Below are 20340 nucleotides of genomic sequence, written 5' to 3' on the forward strand. Positions count from 1 at the left end.
TAGCATTAATCAGAAAGTCTAGAGCCAGAATTTTGATGTTGGCGTGTGGGGGCGGGCCCAGCATGCCGACGCATAAAATGACGTGCAGTGATGTTGGGCATGTGTCCCGACCTCACCGTGTGCCATTGCAATATTTTGGTGGGCGGGCGTGCCAGGAGCTCCGATGCGCGCCTGCCATTAATTAATGGGCCGCTTAAGACCCTTGAGGCATTAGTATACGGAGATTTTTCGGAGCCTGTGTGATCTTCAGAGAGTCGCACGGGTGCAATGGGCAGGCGGGTGGGCCACATTTTTAAAACCCTCATCCATGGGCAGGATAAGAGGGGCAAGTGGGCTCACGAGTGTTATTCGTTAGACATTTAATTTTTAAACTTACTGCCACTAGCTTATGTGAACAGGAGAACTTCAAACCTCTTCACAGCTGCTTGTACAGGAATAACTGGCTTCAGGTCGGGACTCTGGAGGAAACATTATTCTTGGCCTTGCTGGTTTCAGGCAGCCTTCCCTTACCCTGGGAATGGGAGTTGTGCTATCCACTGGAGGCACCTCCCCTGAGGAGGAAGAGAGGGCTAGAAGTGGGAAGAGGCCAGGAGTCCATATTCGGCCTCCAGAGGAGCCGCCTGTGGGAGGACAGCGCAGGCACAAGATGCAGGGGCAACAGGAGGTCCAAGGCAGAAGGGGCCGCAGAGCATGCCACTATCCTTCTGCCAGGGTTTACAGGTGGCGAAACAGCTACCTCAATATGTCTGAGGTGCAGTGCTGAAGGAGGTTCCGTCTCTCAAGGGAGGCAAGTGACCTCCATTTGTCAGATGATAGGCCCTGAGATCAGCACCAACTGTGTGGGTGGGCACCCCATGTCAGTGGCATTGAAGGTCACGGCTGCCCTCAACTTCTATGCCTCCAGCTCTTTCCAGGGATCGGTGGGTGATCTATGTAGAGCCTTCCAGTCACCTGTCCACAGTTGTGTCAAGCTGGTGACAGACGTTCTGTTCAGGCATGCATTGACCTTAATTCACTACCACTGGGACAAGTCCAGACAGAGGCTTTGCAGCGATTGCTGGGTTCCCCCGCATCCAGGGTGCAATCGACTGCACACATGTGGCCATCAAGGCGCCAGTGGTGAGCACGGTGCCTTTGTCAACAGGAAGGGATTCCACTCCATAAACGTGCAGATAGTGTGTGACCATAGGATGCAGATTCTGCAAGCCTGTGCAAGGTACCCAAGCAGCTCCCATGACGCATACATCCTGAGACACTCCCAGGTGCTGAGGCTCTTCGGTACTGAGGCTCTTCAGTGCTTCAGCCTGGCTGGGTGGATGGCTGCTGGGTGACAAGGGCTATCCCCTCAAAAGGTGGCTCATGATGCCCCTCCGCCATTCGAGAACAGAGACTGAACAGCGGTACAATAGGAGCCATGCCTCCACAAGGGCTGTGGTAGAGAAAACCATTGGTCTTCTCAAGAGGCGCTTCCGATGCCTGGACTGCTCAGGTCATGTGTAAAGAATTGCCCTCAGCCATGTTCACAACTAAAGCATTCAAAGATTTCACAAAACAAAACAGAAAAGGAACTTCATTCACAGGTGTTGAGCTGCACACCGAATAACAATCAACTAATACCAGGGCGACATAAAACCACCAGTGAGAAGCTAGTGGTGTGCCTAAGGTGCCTTATGCTTACATTTTTGGGTGCTATGTCTAGGTGCTACCCCCTCGCTGGAACTGGCATTCGATACAGCCTGCTCACTCTGTTGTCCTGTTGGCCTTAATGACCTTGACAGGCGTCCTCTGGCCTGTGTAGCCTGTGATGTCCCCAGCTGGGAGGGAGCAGCCAGTGGCATGGCTGGCATCTCCCCAGTTGCCGCAGCCTCATTGGATCCCACGGTCACTGGCAGAGGGGTGGAGGAGCTGCTGGCCGCATCCGGACTGCCCTGAGAGGAGCCCACAGAGATGACAAGCAGCCGTGTGCCAATGTGAGGTCGCTTTGGACCTCCCTGCTCACCATTGATGGATGGGCACCTAGCTGGGACACTGGGTGCCCAATCCATCTCCCACACTGACACTGACCAGCTGAGGTCAACACCAACCAGCTGAGGTCAACACCACTGTAAGGGCTTGCAGGTCTGAACACATCCCCAGGAAGCCCTTTTCTATTTTTCCTTAGTTTTGTTGAAGAATCATACAGACTCGAAACGTTAACTGTGTTCCTCTCCGCAGATGTTGTCAGACTTGCTGAGTTTTTCCAGGTATTTTTGTTTTTGCCCAGGAAGCTCTACTTGTTCTCCTGGAGGTGCCTCTCCTTGAGAGTCGCCACTCTCTCTTTGCACTCGGCCATGAGGGTCAATGCATTGCTGATGCTCTGCATGGACTCCTCCATCGTGGAGACCATGGCATGCATTGCCTCATGTATCTCCGCCGGATCCTCCCGCAGACCCTGCTGGACTTCCAGCATCTGCTGCCTCAGGGATGACCCCAGAGGCGCATCATCAGCCACCGACCAAGCGTATGCCTGGTCCCCAGCAGTCACCTGACTGCCGACTCCATGGGCACTCTCTGTCTCTGTCTACACCTCAAGACACTAGCCGATGATCTAATCCCCACTGAGGTGCTGGTATCTGCGCTGGTGCCTGCCTGGCTGAGATGGTGTGATGCTGGTGCTTGTAAGTCGTCAGGGCCCTCAGGCGTTAGTGGCGGGCCCTCTGCCTCCTCGTTTCGGGCGTGCACTGGTGAGGCTAAAAGGAAGAACAAGGACATTTGATTCGTTGAAGTCATGACACTCTTAATGTGCATGCCTGGCCCCCGGATCAGGATGCACTCCTCCTTCCATAATCTATGGGAAACCCATGTTGGATGCTGAATTCACTAACCAGTCGACACTGGAATGGTTGCAAGGACAGACACTGTGATCTCAGTGCATGGTACTTTTACCTCCCTCTGGCACCCCAACCTCACTGCTGCTGGTTGACCTGGGTCCAGCTCAAGAGCCTCCTGCTCGTATCTGGTAAGAATCACCAACTGTGCCTGCCCTCCGCCAGTCCGCATCTGCTTAGAGTTATTGTGTGTGGTCTTCTCCTGAAAAGGCCACTAACGCCTGAGGGCCCTGACGACTTACAAGCACCAGCATCACACCATCTCAGCCAGGCAGGCACCAGCGCAGATACTAGCACCTTAGTGGGGATTAGATCATCGGCTAGTGTCTTGAGGTGTAGACAGAGACAGAGAGTGCCCATGGAGTCGGCAGTCAGGTGACTGCTGGGGACCAGGCATACGCTTGGTCAGTGGCTGATGATGCGCCTGGATTGCCGTTGCATCCCTGCCATCCCCCACCTGAGTGAAACACTGCAGGGCTGATGTGAATTGTGACTCTGAAGCCGCCGTACACTCACACCAAGCAGCCAGGGCTGACCCCCTTGCCCAGATGCTGCCTCCACCCACACTGTATGACCTCTCAAAGCAAGGAAGCACTACCAAGTAGAACATCAAGGATGGATGGGTGCCCTGTCACCTGGAAGTTCCCCTTCCAGTCAGTCAGCATCCTGACTTTGAAATGTTTCGGCGTTCCAGCACTGCACCTAGATACAGATCCTTGTGGTCGCCCCTCAAAACAGTATTGTGGGTGTAAGTGTACCACATGCAGTGGATGCAGAAGCCAGCTCAACACAGGGTGAACTAGGCATGGGCAATAAATGCTGGCCCACCCAGTGAAGGTCACGTGCCGTGAATGATTCAATGCAGTAACTGCACTTAGAGTTGTGTGTGGTGGGTGGGCTGGGTGGCCAACCTAACTGCTGTGATAAGTGACCCATGCTAATACGGTATTCACCCTTCCCGATCGCAACAGGTCATTGAAGCGCCTGTGGCACTGAACCCAGGTGCTTTCCACCACATCGTGTGCACTGACCCTTTCTGCCACCTCCTCCCAGGCACATTTTGTCATGTGGGGGGACCTCCTCCTCCCGTCCCTTGGCACGAGGATTTCATGCTGGAGAGGAGAGCAGCAAGGCACTCACTTGAGAATCAGGGGGCACAGTGCCCCGCCGACCTGCCTTCCTACCTGGCCTGCTCCCCAACAGTGGTCTTGGGAGCCCCTCTGCTGGCCATCGTTGCCAGTCTTTGGCAGGCTGCCTGCGCGCTCTTTAAACTGGCTGCCGGGTTGCCATTGGACCCGGCGGTCATTGCAGTCCCACTGCCCCCCCTCCTGCTGTCCTCGGGAGCCGCAAATCACGCTGAAGGCCTGCCCACGTAAAACGGCTGTGCGGAGGATAGCGGGCGGCGATCAGCTCTGCACCCACTCCCAACCGGCCCGCCCAACATACAGAAAGTTCTCCCTTAGGATTTTGTATTGATACCTTGAGTGATTTTCTGAAATCTAATCAGAAAGATATGGTTTTTCTGTTCTTGAGTTCAAATGTTAGCATTTAGCAAAAGTCTGATGAAAGACCAGAGAATGAGCATCACTGAACCTTTTTCACAATAGACGGTAGGAAGGATATACCAGGGCAATCAAACATGCAACTGTAGCAATGATGTTTTATCCCTCTCAGTTAATCTACTTGTACAGCATTCTATTGCCTGACCATGAGAGGGTGGGCAAGTGTATCATTGCAGCTCTAAAAATGGAGATGAGAACAGAAACTTCTCCTTTGACTTTCTCTGCCTTTCTGTATGAATGCCTGACTGCCATCTGACTCAGCGCCTGGCATATTTGCATGGCGAAGTAAGATGGGACTGGCTTGTGGGGATTCTAGGTAAAGAACTTTGATCTACAATGCTTCAATCTGGGGGAAAGGTTGTCTGAAAACATGTAGGCTGTGGGCAAAGTTCCATGTCACTGATTTAAAAAATACCTCCTTTAATTCACATTAGTGTGTTAAAATCTCGATTAACTGTTCCAAAAAGTTCCAATAATCTGTTCTAAATCTGCTGCTTTCAGTTTTGGTTTTTAACTCCTCACATGTATGTTTACGATTACAGGTTTACAGAGACAGAAACTTTCACAGAAACATTCAATCTTAAGGTTCGCTTACTTGATTCAGACTGTAACATCATCCATCTGGGTTCAACGCCATTGGAGGTTCCTGAGTTTTACGGTTTATCCAATGCAATCGATAAGAACGTGCTCACATTTGCCTACGATACGGTGATGAATCTTGATTGTACTGTGCGGGTGGCCACTCAGGAAACTTTACTCCCAGCGTATGGACAAATTGTCATGGGGCAGCTTCCGAAGGAACAGGTTTGGGGCGACCAGCCACACAGCTTTTTACGCATCAGGAAGAAATCCAGTAAGCTTACATTTGGCTGTATTTATGGATAGTCTTTTGGCCAATGGGGAATTATAATGAAAAGTTTTTCTTTAAAGGATAGAAAGAATTTGATGAGAATTCTAGTTTAAAGCAGATATTGTGACTTAATTATCCTGAGTTCTTTTGGAGTGGGAATGATTACATAGAATTATGTAGAATCACAACACAGAAGCAGGTTATTCATCTGCCAGCAGTTACACTCCACATAAGTCTTTTCATTTAACCCTAGCATCGTATCCTTCTGATTGAAGGGAATTAGTTTTTGGATTAGCCAAATAAACTTCAAACCTTTTCTGTTGCTTCATTTTCCATCATCTTAAGTAGCTTAATACCCCAGAAATCGTCTTTTGATCTGTTGATCTGATTTGTCTATGTTCTCTAGGTAGATAACTTTGTCAATGATGATTGATACTGTGCCTTACTCGAGCCTTCAGCACCAAATCAAAAGTGGTTGAAATTTCCAGTCTCCACATATTGTCATTTTCTGCTTTGATAAACCCCACCAAATTGACAAGACCACGACTATAGATGAATCAAACTGGCAAAGATTATATCATGTTCGCCCAATTTAAACAGACGTTTCCTGCCAAATTTTTTCCATCCTTCATAAAGAAAAAAAGTGTTATTTTCCCCATGGGAGGTGAATTTGATGCTCATCCATGTGAACGATATAACCAGTGGACACTTTGCACCCACTTTTCCTTCCACTTCTGAAGTTGCTTACTTGCAGTAGAGAACCATGTTCTATGTGCAGCAACACTTCTGCTGCCCAGTGGGAATTCCTACTTCCAGGAGTGAGAGAGTATGGGAACTGGTGGAACGGTGTGGGGTCGGGCTGGTTAGAAGTTCAGAAATTGACTGGCAGTGTGTCAGGAAGTTGGCTCCAACCCACTGACTCCTGCATTTAACTATGCCACATTAGACTGCATGTGAACAACGCTCAGAGGAGAGGTGGGCTGTCAATTTCAATATCTTTAATAGCTCATAACAGGGGTTTTGGGAGTTAACTGTGGGTACATGTGATTTCTGGGCTTCCTGGAACTTGCTAGTGAAAACAAAGCAAGAACACAGTGACAATTGAAGGGCCTGAAGAAATGACAGCCAAAAATTCTTGCAACTACTGAAACCTCAGTGTGGTTTCTTGTCTAATTAATGAAAGATTTTTGCTCACTACTTGTTCTGAGAGTTGACTTTTACTATTTTACAGCTGACTTTCAACATTTTGGAGGTCATTTTCACTACTTTGGAGGTCTGTGCATCTGATTTTCACTTTGGACCTGTGATCAGATATGGGTTTGACTTATGCTGTTTTAGCTTGGACCTCAGATGAGGACTAAGATGACCACCAGCATCAAAAGCACCAGTAGAAGGCCCACAGATGCATCACAGAGATGACTGCTGCCATATCTTCCAGGACAGGCAACGATGTACTCTTTGCCACAGATGATAGCAGTTAGAATTAGGTTAGTTAGGGCACTGGGGTTAGCAACTCCGGCTGGTTTTCCACTGGTTCAAGGCATCATCAACTGCATGCATGTGGCAATTAAGGCACCGCAGATCACCCAGGAGTGTTTGTGAACTGCAAGGCTTCCACCCCATCAATGTACAGCTGGTGTGTAACCACAATAAGATCTTCATATAGGCCTGCACAAGATTTCCAGGCAGCTACTATGATACTTTTATCTTGTGCCAGTCGATCTTCCATGACCTCTTCACAATCTTACTGGCTGCCTACTTGGAGACAAGAGGTACTCATTTAAAAAGTGGCTTATGGCACCCATGAGGAATCCAAGCAATAATCCTGCCTGCTGGTGGAAACATTTTTTTCTACCTCCACGCTATCAAATGCTTTTATAATCTTCAAGACTTTTATTGGTAACCCTTCAGCCTTTTTTCTAGAGAAAATATCCCTGCCCAATCTTTCCTCATAGATATAACCACTTGGGAACATAGGAGTAGGAGTAGACCACTGAGTGGCTCAAGACTGTTCCGCCATTCAATGAGATCATGGCTGGTCATGCAGCGACCTAACTCATATACTCACCTTTACCCCATGTCCCTGAACACCTTTGGCTAACAAAATCTATCAATCTCAGTTTTAAAACTTACAGTTGATCCCACATCAATTGCCATTTGTGGAAGTGTTTCCTAAGTTCACTCCTGAAAGACCTGGCTCTAACTTTTTGACTATGCCCCCTCATCCTAGGCTCCCCAACTAGCAGAAATAGTTTAATTCTATCTTCCCTACTTGTTTCCCTTAATACACTGAAAACTCCAATCATATCACCTCTTAGCCTCCAAAATTTGGGGTAATTTAATGTTTGTATAATCCCTCTTCATAATTTAACTCTCGGAGTATGGTATCATTCTGGTAAACCTACCCTGCACTTCCTAAGGTTCCTGCCCAGAACTGCTCACGGTACTGACCAGGGTTGAAGCATGACTTCTATCCTCTTGTATTCTATTTCTCCAGATATAAAGGCCAGCATTCCATTAGCATTTTTGATTATTTTCTCAAACTGTCCATGACATTTTAATAATCATGATGATCTCCCCTCTACATGACCCAGGAATACTGAGGCCAGTTGCTGTAGCTTCATTGCTAATTCATCACAAACCTCAATCTGTAACCGCAACTCATCAAGAAGATGTCATTTTTTTTAAGTTAATCAATGGTTTGTTTTCCCCTTCATTTTATGTTTATGTTACATTATGTGTAAATACATAAAAAGGTGATCTGTTGGTTAGGGGTCAATTTATTGAATAATATATCCCAATGTAACAAATTTTCCTTCATTTGCTGTTCCTGATGGAAAAATATCAGTACGACCTTCTGCTTACACAAGTGAATGCAGAGGAATATTCTCCATCATGACTGTGCAATGTTTAAGCCTCAATTGTTTAAAGTCATAACCTCACGAGAGGATTTATTTATTGGCAGCTCTTTGAAATGTTGCCGGTTTTCTTTGGCTGTATGGGTTTTGTTTTTTATGTTCGTTTAAAGGAAAATTTCTGATGATCGTTGGGAGAAATAACTACGGATATCATAGTATAATGAAGTACAATATCAGGGGATTGGAGTTTCCTGTGTGCTTGCACCCTGAGGCTGTCATTCTCTGAGCATACAGCAAACACTTACTGTAAAAAAAAAAATTGGGTGCAAGTGAATTATATTTATAATTAGGCTTCAACAGAATTTTCTTAATCTTTTACACTTGTCTATCAAATCCTGCATCCAAATGCATCTCACTTACACCCCCACCAGAAATGCAGTAGAGGATGTCATTCACTTCAGCCTTGACTGTGCTTGTTATTCACTCAACCTTTGTGTAATTCATGTTCAGTGACCCAGTGAGTGTTTTCAATGAAAATTTTTCAAATGTTTTCACATGTCATTGCTCTTTTTTAAGTAGAGTAAGCCAACAGAAATAAAAATTGATTACAGCTCTTTTTCACAGTTTGAGTTTTAGAGAAAAAGAACATTAGTGGAAACATTCATCATAAAGTATATTCACTGCCGAGGTCATTATGATCATTAAACTAATCATTAGTTAATAATCATCACCCTACTGCCACATTCAGTAATAAAACCATTCATTAAGCAGTCAATTTGACAATTCAGGGACTCTGACCAAAAATCTTCAGTTCTTGGAGTCTCCAAAACAATCCTGGATGGTTGACAAATGTTTGAGTAAGTGGAACATAAACAGCAGTTACTATGTCATGTGATAAATTGTTTATTAAGCTGAAACAAAGCTTGTCTAAAAGATGGTATTCATTTTCAACTAAAATAGAAGAATAAGGGGAAAGAAGTTAAGTCTCATCTGCTATATTAATCTGCCTTTATTGTTCAGATAAATCTGTTGTGCATCTTCTGCTTCATTTTGCTCTCTAGTATTGTTGAATAAAACGTTAACATCAGAAGCATATGATGCTGATGTAATGATGATGTAACATAATATGATTAAGATTTGGAGGGAGCAGAAGTTCCAACCTTCAAGCAGCTTACTTTGGGAGAATAGACAAGTCTGGAAGAACCCCATCTAGACCCCGAACACACGACCAAACCTGGTGGTAGTCTACAGTGAGTAAAAGACCCAGAAAAACTCGCAAGAAGCAGCTACAGATCTGGCAAGTCAAGAGATCCTTAAAAGAAGAGCAAAAGAAGCAGATTCAAAACTCATTAAGAAGTTGGAACATTGCAGGTGCAGCAGACACACCCAGACGACAATGAGCACAGACCAGAATCAACAAGCAGAACCAGTGAAGCAACAACTATTCCAGGACTTGGTACAAGCATGGAACCCCGCTACCACTCCCAGAACCATTCTGGAGCGCCAAAGACTCGCAACAGGCTCAGAACTGGAGAAAGAAGCTTTCCAGATTAGAACCGCTTCTGGTTTGCACAAATAAAGAACAAAAGGATCAGATCAATAGATAATTCAAAGCAGTTGGAGTTATTGCTGAATACGGAAAAGCGAGACCGGGAGTTGATGAGACTTCAGCTTCTTGCGAGGAAGTTCTGGAAGCATTTGATTCATATTTCAGCATTCACAAAAATGTAATTATAGAAAGGGCAACAAAGACCTTGCATCTCAGTGATCTACTCAGGCTGGTAGAAAATTGCGACCACAGAATATTGATGGAAGAATTATTTGTGATTGAATAGTAATTGGGTTCTTAGACGAAGCTGTCTCAGATCTCTTGCATCCGAGAGAGGATTTAACTCTAGTCAAGGCTGTACAAATTGCGAGGTAAACTGAGCTCAGAAAACAAAATGGAATGTTTGGTTGGTGGAGAAGGCGAAGTCACATGGAATGAATGAGTGAGTTCATTCAGTATTAGGCCATAAGAAGGAAAGCACACCAAAGCAGAAGTCTGTGAAAGTGGGGAAAAACGTGCCAACCATCTTGAAATGCTCTTGGAGCAACATTTCCCCCCCCCGCCGTTGGGGGGGATGTGCGATAGTGGGCATTGGCAGGCGGATTCCCATTCGTCGCTCCCGTTTGGGGGCATGCCGCCAATTTACATGGGCGGGCCAATTTAAGGACCACCCAGTGTGATGTCCGCCAGGAAGTGCTGAGTGTTCCCTATGCGGGCGGTGGGGATTCCCTAAGCTGGGAGTGCGCTCTTTCGCGTATGCGCGAGGAAGAGCGCACAGATCACCTTGAGGCAAAGCGCTGCCACTTGCTCAGCTCAGGTTTGAAACATTAAATAAAGATTAGAAAAAAAAATGACTAATATCCCCACATGTGTCACTTCACATGAGCTGGGACAGGTCAATTTCTTTTATTTCGACATTTAATACAAATTTTAATACCCCCATGTAACTTCATCCCACCCATGGATGAGGTTTCATGCTTTTCTGGAAGCCCATCTGGGCTCCCGGCCTGCCCGCCAACCTTAAGGTTGGACAGGCAGGTCCATTGATTGATTCAATTACTTTATTAATGGCCTTAAGTAGCCATTGATCTGTCAGCAGGTGGGCAGCCGAGTTGACTGTGCGCCTGTCGACCTGAAAATGTAAATGATGCAGGGTGACATCAGGACGCCCACCCAACGTCACGCCACGTCATTTTATGCATCAACGAGCGGGCCCCATCCCCTGCTCGTCGACGAGAAGATGCAGCCCTTGATGTGGCAGGAAAAACCCGCAAAAGCGGGAAGAATGCCCAGCAGGGGGAGCAGAGTGCCACAGTTGTGGAAAAATAGGACATTTTAAAACCAATTGATGATTTAAAGCACTGACGACCTGCAAAAAGAAGGAAAAAATATTAAAGCCAAACCATGTACAAGAAGTGGAAGAACCACAGAGAAAGGAAATAACTTTCCTTGGGGAAGTAATAAAGTGGGAAATACTGGAGTGTTAAACTTTAAGCACCCTACAGAGTTTAAAATTAAACACGAGCAGGAGTTTCTGTCTTAGCCGACAAAGTAAAATGGCTTAAGCACATTGCACGACAGCCTTCATCTCTCAAATTACAGGGCCCAAGTGGGACTACACTGAAAGTCAGAGGCCAACACATGGCAAAATTGAAGGACAAAAATAGAGAAACCATTGAACCTCTGAACCATCCAGAATCTGTAATCTTCTTTAGTAAGCAAAAAGGCATATTTAAAATTGAAGCAAACCCAGAAGGTTGATGAAGTTGCTAATGAACATTACAGCAGTACATTCAGGAATGAATTTCCAAGATTATTTACAGGCCTGAGAAGAATGAAGATCAAAACCATATTACCCTAAGAGCTGATGCAAAACCAATTTGCCTCTTTACACCAAGGAAAGTTCCTCACCCATTTTTGGGCAAAGTCAAGGGTGAAATTGAGAACATGCTACAGCAAGGGGTTATATCATTGGTCACCATACCAATAAAATGATGTTCAGGAATGGTCATGGCCACAATGCCAAACAGCTTAATTAGAGCCTGTGTGAATTTCACTCAACTAAACAAATCTCCATCCGATGGGCTCAGTAGATGAGAGTCTTGGCAAGAGTACTGTATTCACCAAATTGTATGCAAGCAGCGGATTTTGGCGGTTGCCTCTGGACAAAGAATCTAGATTGCTGATCGCATTTATAACACCTTTTGGTCATTATTGCTTTAAAAGATTGCCATTTGGAATTGCTTCTGTGCCAGAAATATTCCAGAGAACAATGTCTCAAACCATAGAAGGCATGGAAGGGGTAATATGTAATATGGATGACATATTGTACACGGCTGCACAAGAAGAGCATGACCACAGAGTTAGGGCATCCAGAAAGTCTTGCAGGATGCAGGCCTACCATTGAATGAAAAATGTGAATTCGCCAAACCTCTGACTAACTTTCTAGATCACGTTGTATTAGCCTTTGGAATAATAGCCGACCTACAAAACACAAAGTTAAGCAAAGAGCTTTCACAACCCAGGAACATTACTGAGCTTTAGAGATTCCTTGGGATGGTTGACCAAGTATGCAACTTCCTACCAAATGAGCCTCTGGTGATGCTGGAATGTGGACCAGCAAAATGCTTTTGATAAACAGACAGAGTTTCTGTGGCCGTAGACGTGACTCCAGGATGGTATGTTGTCTCCCTGGTGCCAGATTCAAGGATGTCACTGAACGGCTGCAGGGCATTCTAAAGGGGGAGGGCAAATAGACAGAGATCGTGGTACATATTGGTACCAACGACATAGGTAAAAAGAGGGATGAGGTCCTGCAAGAAGGATTTAGGGAGCTAGGAAGCATTATAAAACTGGACCAGTAATCTCTGGATTGCTTCCGGTGCCATGTGCTAGTGAGTAGGAGGTTAATCCAGATGAATGTGAGGCTGGAGAGATGGTGCAGGAGGGAGGGCTTTAGATTTCTGGGACATTGGGACCGCTTCTGGGGGTGGTGGGACCTGTACAAGGCAGATGGATTGCACCTGAACTGGAATGGAGCCAACATCCTTGCGGGGACGTTTGCTAGTGCTGTTGGGGGGGTTTTAAACTAACTTGGCAGGGGGATGGGACCCTGAGAGGAGGTTCAGCAGCAGAAGATGCACAGCCAAAATTAGAAGAGAGAGCAAGTGAGTCTGGAAGGCATAGAAATTATAGGCCAGCTTGGTAAGGTTGGGTAATATTTATTTTATTGCAAGGAGTCTGATGAATAAAGCAGATGAGTTGATGGCACAAATTAACACATGGATGTATAATGTCATTGCTGTCACAGAGACATGGTTGAGAGAGGGGCAGCTCAATATTCCAGGATGCAGGGTCTTCAGGCGAGACAGGGAAGGAGGTAAAAGAGGAGGGGGGTATCGCAGTATTGATCAAGAAATCAATTACAGCAGCAAGGAGGGATGACATCATAGAAGGCTCCTCAAATGAAACCATATGGGTAGAACTGAAAAATGAAAAAGGAGCTATCATGCTGTGAGTGTACTATAGATCCCCAAACAGTCAGAGAGAAATAGAGGAGCAGATATGCAGGCAAATTTCAGGGAAGTGTAAAAATAATAGGGAACCCAAAATTAACTGGGTTAGTCATAGTGTGATAGGTTTGGAGGGAGCGGAATTCTTAAAATTCAGCCAGGAGAGCTTTTTAAACCAGTATGTAGAAGGTCCTACAAGAGAGGGGTCACAGAATCACACAATGCAGAAGAGGCCCTTCGGCCCATCGAGTCTGCACCGACACATGAGAAACACCTGATCTAGCTACTAATGCCATTTACCAGCACTTGGCCCATGGCCTTGAATGTTATGATGTGCCAAGTGCTCATCCAGGTACTTTTTAAAGGATGTGAGGCAACCCGCCTCCACCACCCTCCCAGACAGCGCATTCCAGACCGTCACCACCCTTTGGGTAAAAAGGTTTTTCCTCACATCCCCCCTAAACCTCTTGCTCCTCACCTTGAACTTGTGTCCTCCTGTAGCTGACCCTTCAACTAAGGGGAACAGCTGCTCCCTATCCACCCTGTCCATGTCCCTCATAATCTTGTACACCTCGATCAGGTCGCCCCTCAGTTTTCTCTGCTCCAACAAAAACAACCCAAGTCTATCCAATTTCTCTTCATAACTTAAATGTTTCATCCCAGCCAACATCCTGGTGAATCTCCTCTGCACCCTCTCCAGTGCAATCACATCCTTCCTATAATGTGGCAACCAGAACTGCACACAGTACTCCAGCTGTGGCCTCACCAAGATTCTATACAACTCCAACATGACCTCCCTATTTTTGTAATCTATGCCTCGATTGATAAAGGCAAGTGTACCATATGCCTTTTTCACTACCCCACTAACATGACCTCTGCCTTCAGAGATCTATGGACATACACGCCAAAGTCCCTTTGTTCCTCAGAACTTCCTAGTGTCATGCCGTTCATTAAATACTTCCTTGTCAAATTACTCCTTCCAAAGTGTATTGCCTCACACTTTTCTGGGTTAAATTCCATCTGCCACTTATCTGCCCATTTGACCATCCCATCTATATCTTCTTGTAGCCCAAGACACTCAACCTCACTGTTAACCACCTAGCTAATCTTTGTGTCATCCTGGACTTAATTTTAGGGAATGAAGCCCAGCAAGTGGCAGAGGTATCAGTGGGGGAGCATTTTGCAGATAGTGATCATAACTCCGTTAGCTTCACGGTTGTTGTGGAAAAGGACAAGGATGGGCCAGAAATCAGAGTTCTAAATTGGGGGAATGCCAATTTTAATAAGATCAGATATGATTTGGCCAGAGTGGACTAGGAGCAGCTACTTTTAGATAAATCTGTATCAGAGCACTGGGACTCATTCAAAAAAGAAATAGGGAGAGTGCAGGGCCAACATATTCCAGTAAAGACAAAGGTGGGGGGGGGGTGTGGCGCAACAAATCCAGGGAACCCTGGATGTTGAGGGATATACAGGATTGGATAAAGAGAAAAAAGGAGGCTTGTGTCAGATACCGAGGGCTCAAAACAGCAGAAGCCAAGAGGAGTATAGAATGTGTAGGGGTGAACTTAACAAGGAAGTTAAGAAAGCAAAAAGGGGGCATAAAAAAACATTGGCAGGTAAAACAAAGGAAAATGCAAAGTTATTTTACAAGTACATTAAGAGTAAGAGGATAACTAGGGAAAGAGTAGGGCCTGTTCAGGACCATACTGGTAATCTGTGTGTGGAGCCGGAAGATGTAGGTAGGGTTCTAAATGAATACTTTGTGTCGGTGTTCACAAGTGAGAGGGATGACGTAGGTATGGAAATCAGGCAGAAGGACTGTGATTTTAAAAATTAGCATAGAAAGGGAGGAGTTTCTAAGTGGTCTGGCAGGCATAAAAGAAGATAAATCTCCAGGCCTGGATGAAATGTATCCCAGGCTGTTCAGTGAGGCAAGGGAGAAGATAGGGGCGCTGGAAATAATTTTCAGTACCCCTGGCCACAGGAAAGGTGCCAGAGGGCTGGAGGACAGCCAGTGTGGTAACGTTATTCAAGAAGGGAGGAAGGGATAAACCAGGCCTGTCAGTCTAATCTCAGTGGTGGGGAAACTATTGGGAGCAATTCTGAGGGACAGAATTAATCTACACTTGGAGAGGCAGGGATTAACCAAGGACAGTCAGCATGGTTTTGTTTAGGGGAGGTAATGTCTGACCAATTTGATTGAATTTTTCGAAGAGGTGACCAGGTCTGTAGATGACGGCAGTGCATTTGTTGTAATATACTTGGACTTCAACAAGGCTTTTGATAAGGTCCCACATGGAAGTCTCATAATGAAGGTAAGAGCTCATGAGATCCAAGGCAATTTGGCAAATTGGATCCAGAATTGGCTGAGTGGCAGGAAGCAGAGGCTGATGGTTGAGGGGTGTTTTTGTGACTGGATGCCTGTGTCCAGTGGGGTTCCATAAGGATTGGTGTTGGGTCCATTGCTGTTTGTGGTATATATAAACAATTTGGACTTAAATGTAGGAGAGTTGATCAGTAAGTTTGCGGATGACACGAAAATTGGTGGGGCGGTAAATATAGAAGAGGATAGCCCTAGAATACGGGAGGATGTAGATGAGCTAGTCAGATTGGCTGATCAGTGGCAAATGGCATTTAATCCGGATAAGTGTGATATGATGCAGTTGGGCAGGACAAACAAGGCACAGAAGTTGCCTGGGCTGGAGAGTTTTAGTTATGAGGAGAGATTGGATAGACTGGGGTTATTTTCCCTGGAGCAGAGGAGATTGAGGGGAGACATGATTGAGGTATGTAAAATTATGAGGGGCATAGATAGGATAGATAAGAAGGAACTTTTCCCCTTGGTGGAGGGATCAATAACCAGGGGCCATATATTTAAGAAAAGGTGTCAGAGGTTTAGAGGAGATATGAGGGAGAATTTTTTCACCCAGAGGCTGGTGGGAAGCTGGAACTCATTGCCTGAAAGGGTGATAGAGGCATATCCATATGAGAAAGGCATAGGCCTCATAACATTTGAGAAGTATTTGGATGTGCACTTACAATGCCATGTTATACAAGGCTATGGGCCTAGTTCTGGAAAATGGGATTAGAATAGTTAAGTACTTATTTGACTGGCACAGACTCGATTGGCCAAAGGGCCTTTTTCCGTGCTGTAGACCTCTGACTCTAAAATCAAAATCTGTTAATCTCGTCTGAAATTTTTGCACATTATGACCCAAAACTACCGACTATAGGAGCAGCAGATGCATCATTTACAGGTCTGGATGCAATATTATTTCAAATATAGAGAGATGGTAAACATAGCTTAATGTACCTTAAGGTCACTCAGAGACACAGGGAAAAGATATGTAATAATTGAGAAGGAAACATTGACAACAACATGGGCATGCCAGAAACTCTTGGACTGTGTAATAGGATTGCAGTTCAAAATTGAAATAGACCATAAGCCATTAGGCGTTCTTCTAACCATGAAAGATATTGCAAAGATACCGCCTAGAATCCAATGGTTTAGATTAAGTTGGATGAGATATGACTCCATAACAGAGTACATTCAGATGACAGCAGATAAACTATTGAGAATACCAGTTGAAGGCACCGATCTAGATAATTTGTATTTCATCAAGGAGGTGGAAGCATTTTCATTTCTTGTTGCTCAACAACTACCAGCTACAGCAAAGAAGTTGCAGGATATAAAACAAGCATAGTAGCAAGATGATGAATGTGTCCAGATAAGAAAATATTGTCTGGAAGGATGGCTAATTTATACTCCAAACAATCTAGTACTATGGTTGTACTTTGAACAGGGAAAAAAACTTACAATCGTTGATGGTCTTCTAGTTTTTAATAACAGAATTCCGAGAACACTTTGGCTTGATATTCTTCAAAGACTTCACCAAAGTCACTTAGGGATAGCAAAATGTTGAGCAAGAGCCCAGCAATCAGTTTGGTGGCCAAGCATTACTTGTTATATAGAAGAAATGATTTTCTAATTGTCTTACATGTGCAGTGAACAACCAAGTGCAAAATGAACTACTGTCACCTTCTATTTTTCCATCGTGGCCATGGGAGCGCCTGGGAATGGATTTATGTGATTTAAAAGCCAAGATATTCCTTATTTTCATTGATTACTACTCAAGGTGGATTGTAGTGAACAGATTGCACAGCATCATGGCAGAAGCAGTCATTTAATCATTGAAGAGAATTTATGCAACACGTGTCATTCCAGACATTGTGGTGTATTTTTGAGAGCGAATTATTCCAAAGTGTTGCGAAATAATGCAGGTTCATTCATGTAATTCATGTTATCCTCAAGAAAATGGAGAAGTTGAGAGGTGTACAAATCACCAAATGCTTGAAGAAGAAGAATGAAAATCTTAATTTAGCTCTTCCGAGTTACTGAACCTCACTGCTACAAAATGGTTTTTCACTGTTATAGACAGGAAAGGGTTTAATTTTAAACAGCCTTGATTTCTCCTCTTACCACTCGTCCATAAACAGAAAAGTGTTTTTGATTTTTGATTTCCCTCTTTGTGTGGTGGTGCATTTTCCCAAACTCCAATTTTTGGAGTGATCCAATTCTCTATTAATAATGCCATAGTAAACTTGAGATATGGTTTGTTTATTTTACACGCACACAAAAAATGCAGGAAGGGTGTTCGCAACGTAGCCCCTGATACATTCACACAAGAGGGATAATGGAAAGAAAGAGGTACAGGGCAAAGACCACAGACAAAATAAAAATTATTGTTTCACATGAGTCCAGAGCCCAGAATCAGAAATGCAATGGTGTAGTCCTTCAACTAGATTAGCCAGCTGAAGCTGACGCTGGGTGATCCACTTTTCCAGTAGCGCTGACACCCATGATGGGAGAAGCACATAGACATGAAGTAGGCGCTGATACTGAAGTTCAGACATCCCAGTAGACGAGGGCCAAGCAGTTTAAACCTGGTCAGAGCTCTGTTTCTGTTGCTGCTTTGTTGACGGAAGATGGTAGACTACCTGGATTCAGCTCCACAAGGCAGGTTCCAGCAGCTTGAGGGGGGGGCGTCATGTGGCATAACTGCTGCTTCTTCCCCTTGGTTTGGACAAAAGAAACATGTTCCTGGTCTGGATTCTTCAGGTGGTTAATGTTGCATCAATAATAAGTTTCAGCAGTTTCAAAGCCCCTTTGTCCTTGCAGATGTATCGTCTCCATTGGCCAGAGCTCTGCCTTAGAAATGTAAAGGGTCTTTGTGCATTTCCTTGAATTTGATTTCTGCAGTCCAGAAGGGGCATTAGAGCCTCTTTAAGGATAACAAGATGCTTGAAGGTTACCTTTTGTGTGAGCTAAGTTAGTCTGGCTTCAGTTAGTGCAAAGCCTTTGTCCATTTAAAAAAAATTGTAAAAAGTAGCCTGGATGATATTGTATGGGCTGAAGTGGGATGGGAAGTGAAGATGGGAAGTCAGCACTGTCCTTCAGCAAGTGCCACACTATTTGCTGTAAACTTTAGCAAGGTGGGAGTCTGTAATATCAAGCCCAAATGTTCCCCAAGCTGAGACAAATGTGAAAAGGTTTGATCAAATCACCAGATTACCCCAATTCTGTCTACATGTTACTAACTGCTACAAACCACCAGGTAATTAACTGTTTATTGAACAAAGTGTCGTTAACCAGTGGCAAAAGAAAAAAATATGAACTGTTAATTTCGAACTCTGTAACATAAACTCTACCCCCTTCTTAAATCCCTATGCACAGACATACAAGACACCTAAGACACACAAAAACATGGGGCAGAATTTTGCCTTTGGTGGGTGGGCTCAGCAGGGGTGGTCGGGAAGCCAACTGCCCCCCGCGACCGGCACCACACCGCAATTTCATGCTGGTGGGCCAAATAAAGCCCACGCAGCATGAAATAGGAGTGGCAGCGCTCACGCTGCCTGTGCGGGTGGGAGGAGGAGGGCGAGCAGGCCGAGCACGTGGATGAGTTTTCCAAAAAAATGCAAAGGCCGCTTGGCCTTTTCGCCTGTCCAACAACTGTTAGGTTGGACAGGCAGCGCAAAATTTAGCTTAATTGTTTATTTAATGGCTTTAACGGGCCTTTTAAATTTCGGCTGGTGCGCACCCACCGACCGAAATATCCCACGACTGCGCGTTGATGTCAGCATGCTCGGCCGATGTCAATGTGCGTCATGCTTGAGTGGGTCGGGTGCGCGCCTGCCCACTAAGTGAATTTTCTGCCCATGGATCTTCAGGGTGGGATAAGACGTTCAATAATACCAGTTCCGGAGTACAGGATTCGATGGGTTGATTTTGATTGATGTTTTCCAAATTCCTTTCAGTTCTTATTGATGATACGAGGTGGTCTTCCAGCACTTTGAGTATTTAGTTCACCGGGTGAGAACTTGCTTTTCAATGTCTTTAACAGTGATTTTCCCCTTTTCCTTTTGACAGGGGTTCCCTCAGAGAGAGAGCATGTTATAGAGATATGAGGAAGAGAGAATTTTAGATGTTTTCACTTTGCAGGCCAGGAGCTTTGTGCTGTATTGTTCCCACACAAAACCCTGGTCACCTGGTCAGGAGCCAACTAAAATGCTGTCATCAGGCAACTTCCTAGGTCCAGGACCCCTTCCCGGCACCATTCTGTCTTTCATGGCACACTCTGTTCTAGGGCTGCAACATTGTATATATCTCTCATTCTGTCCCAGTGGACATGTCTTTCAACTGCAGCCATTGTAGACCATAGTCTAACAGAAAGTAAAAAGATATTTTCCTTACAAAGGTTAAAGGACACTGGAAAGCACCAAAAGCTTAAACAATTGCAGTAGAAATCAGTCAACAAAGAACCTTACTCTGCTGATGATCCCTTTAAGTAGGTACGGGTAGGGGTCCCAGCTGCTGCTGACGAAGGGTTCTGCTGAGCCCCATTTAAGAGGCCACATTAGCTGGAATGTTGAACTCCAAAATGCCAGCTTTGGTTGACACCATGATTTACCTATTCTAGCTTCTGCTGGAAATTCTAGCACTTGCGCCCTACATGCGTGTGAATGGTCTCGTGAAAATGTTGCCCACCAGGCTACCATGAGAAGTGTGCATGCTTGCCATGAATGCCATTTTGGAACTATAACAGCATTCATAGCACTGGAAAAGTGGGCTATACGGA

At 45.1% G+C, this 20340-nt stretch overlaps 1 protein-coding gene across 1 annotated transcript in view; it reads left to right on the top strand.

Annotated features, from left to right (window-relative positions):
• The window catches only part of LOC121277230 (FRAS1-related extracellular matrix protein 1-like), a 391688-nt gene that overhangs the window by 26383 nt on the left and 344965 nt on the right, over positions 1-20340 (top strand). The window contains exon 3 of the mRNA XM_041186416.1: positions 4972-5282. Coding sequence (XP_041042350.1) covers positions 4972-5282 — 311 coding nt within the window. The remainder of the gene's footprint in view (positions 1-4971; positions 5283-20340) is intronic.

Source organism: Carcharodon carcharias, chromosome 4, assembly GCF_017639515.1.
Source record: "Carcharodon carcharias isolate sCarCar2 chromosome 4, sCarCar2.pri, whole genome shotgun sequence".
NCBI lineage: Eukaryota > Metazoa > Chordata > Chondrichthyes > Lamniformes > Lamnidae > Carcharodon > Carcharodon carcharias.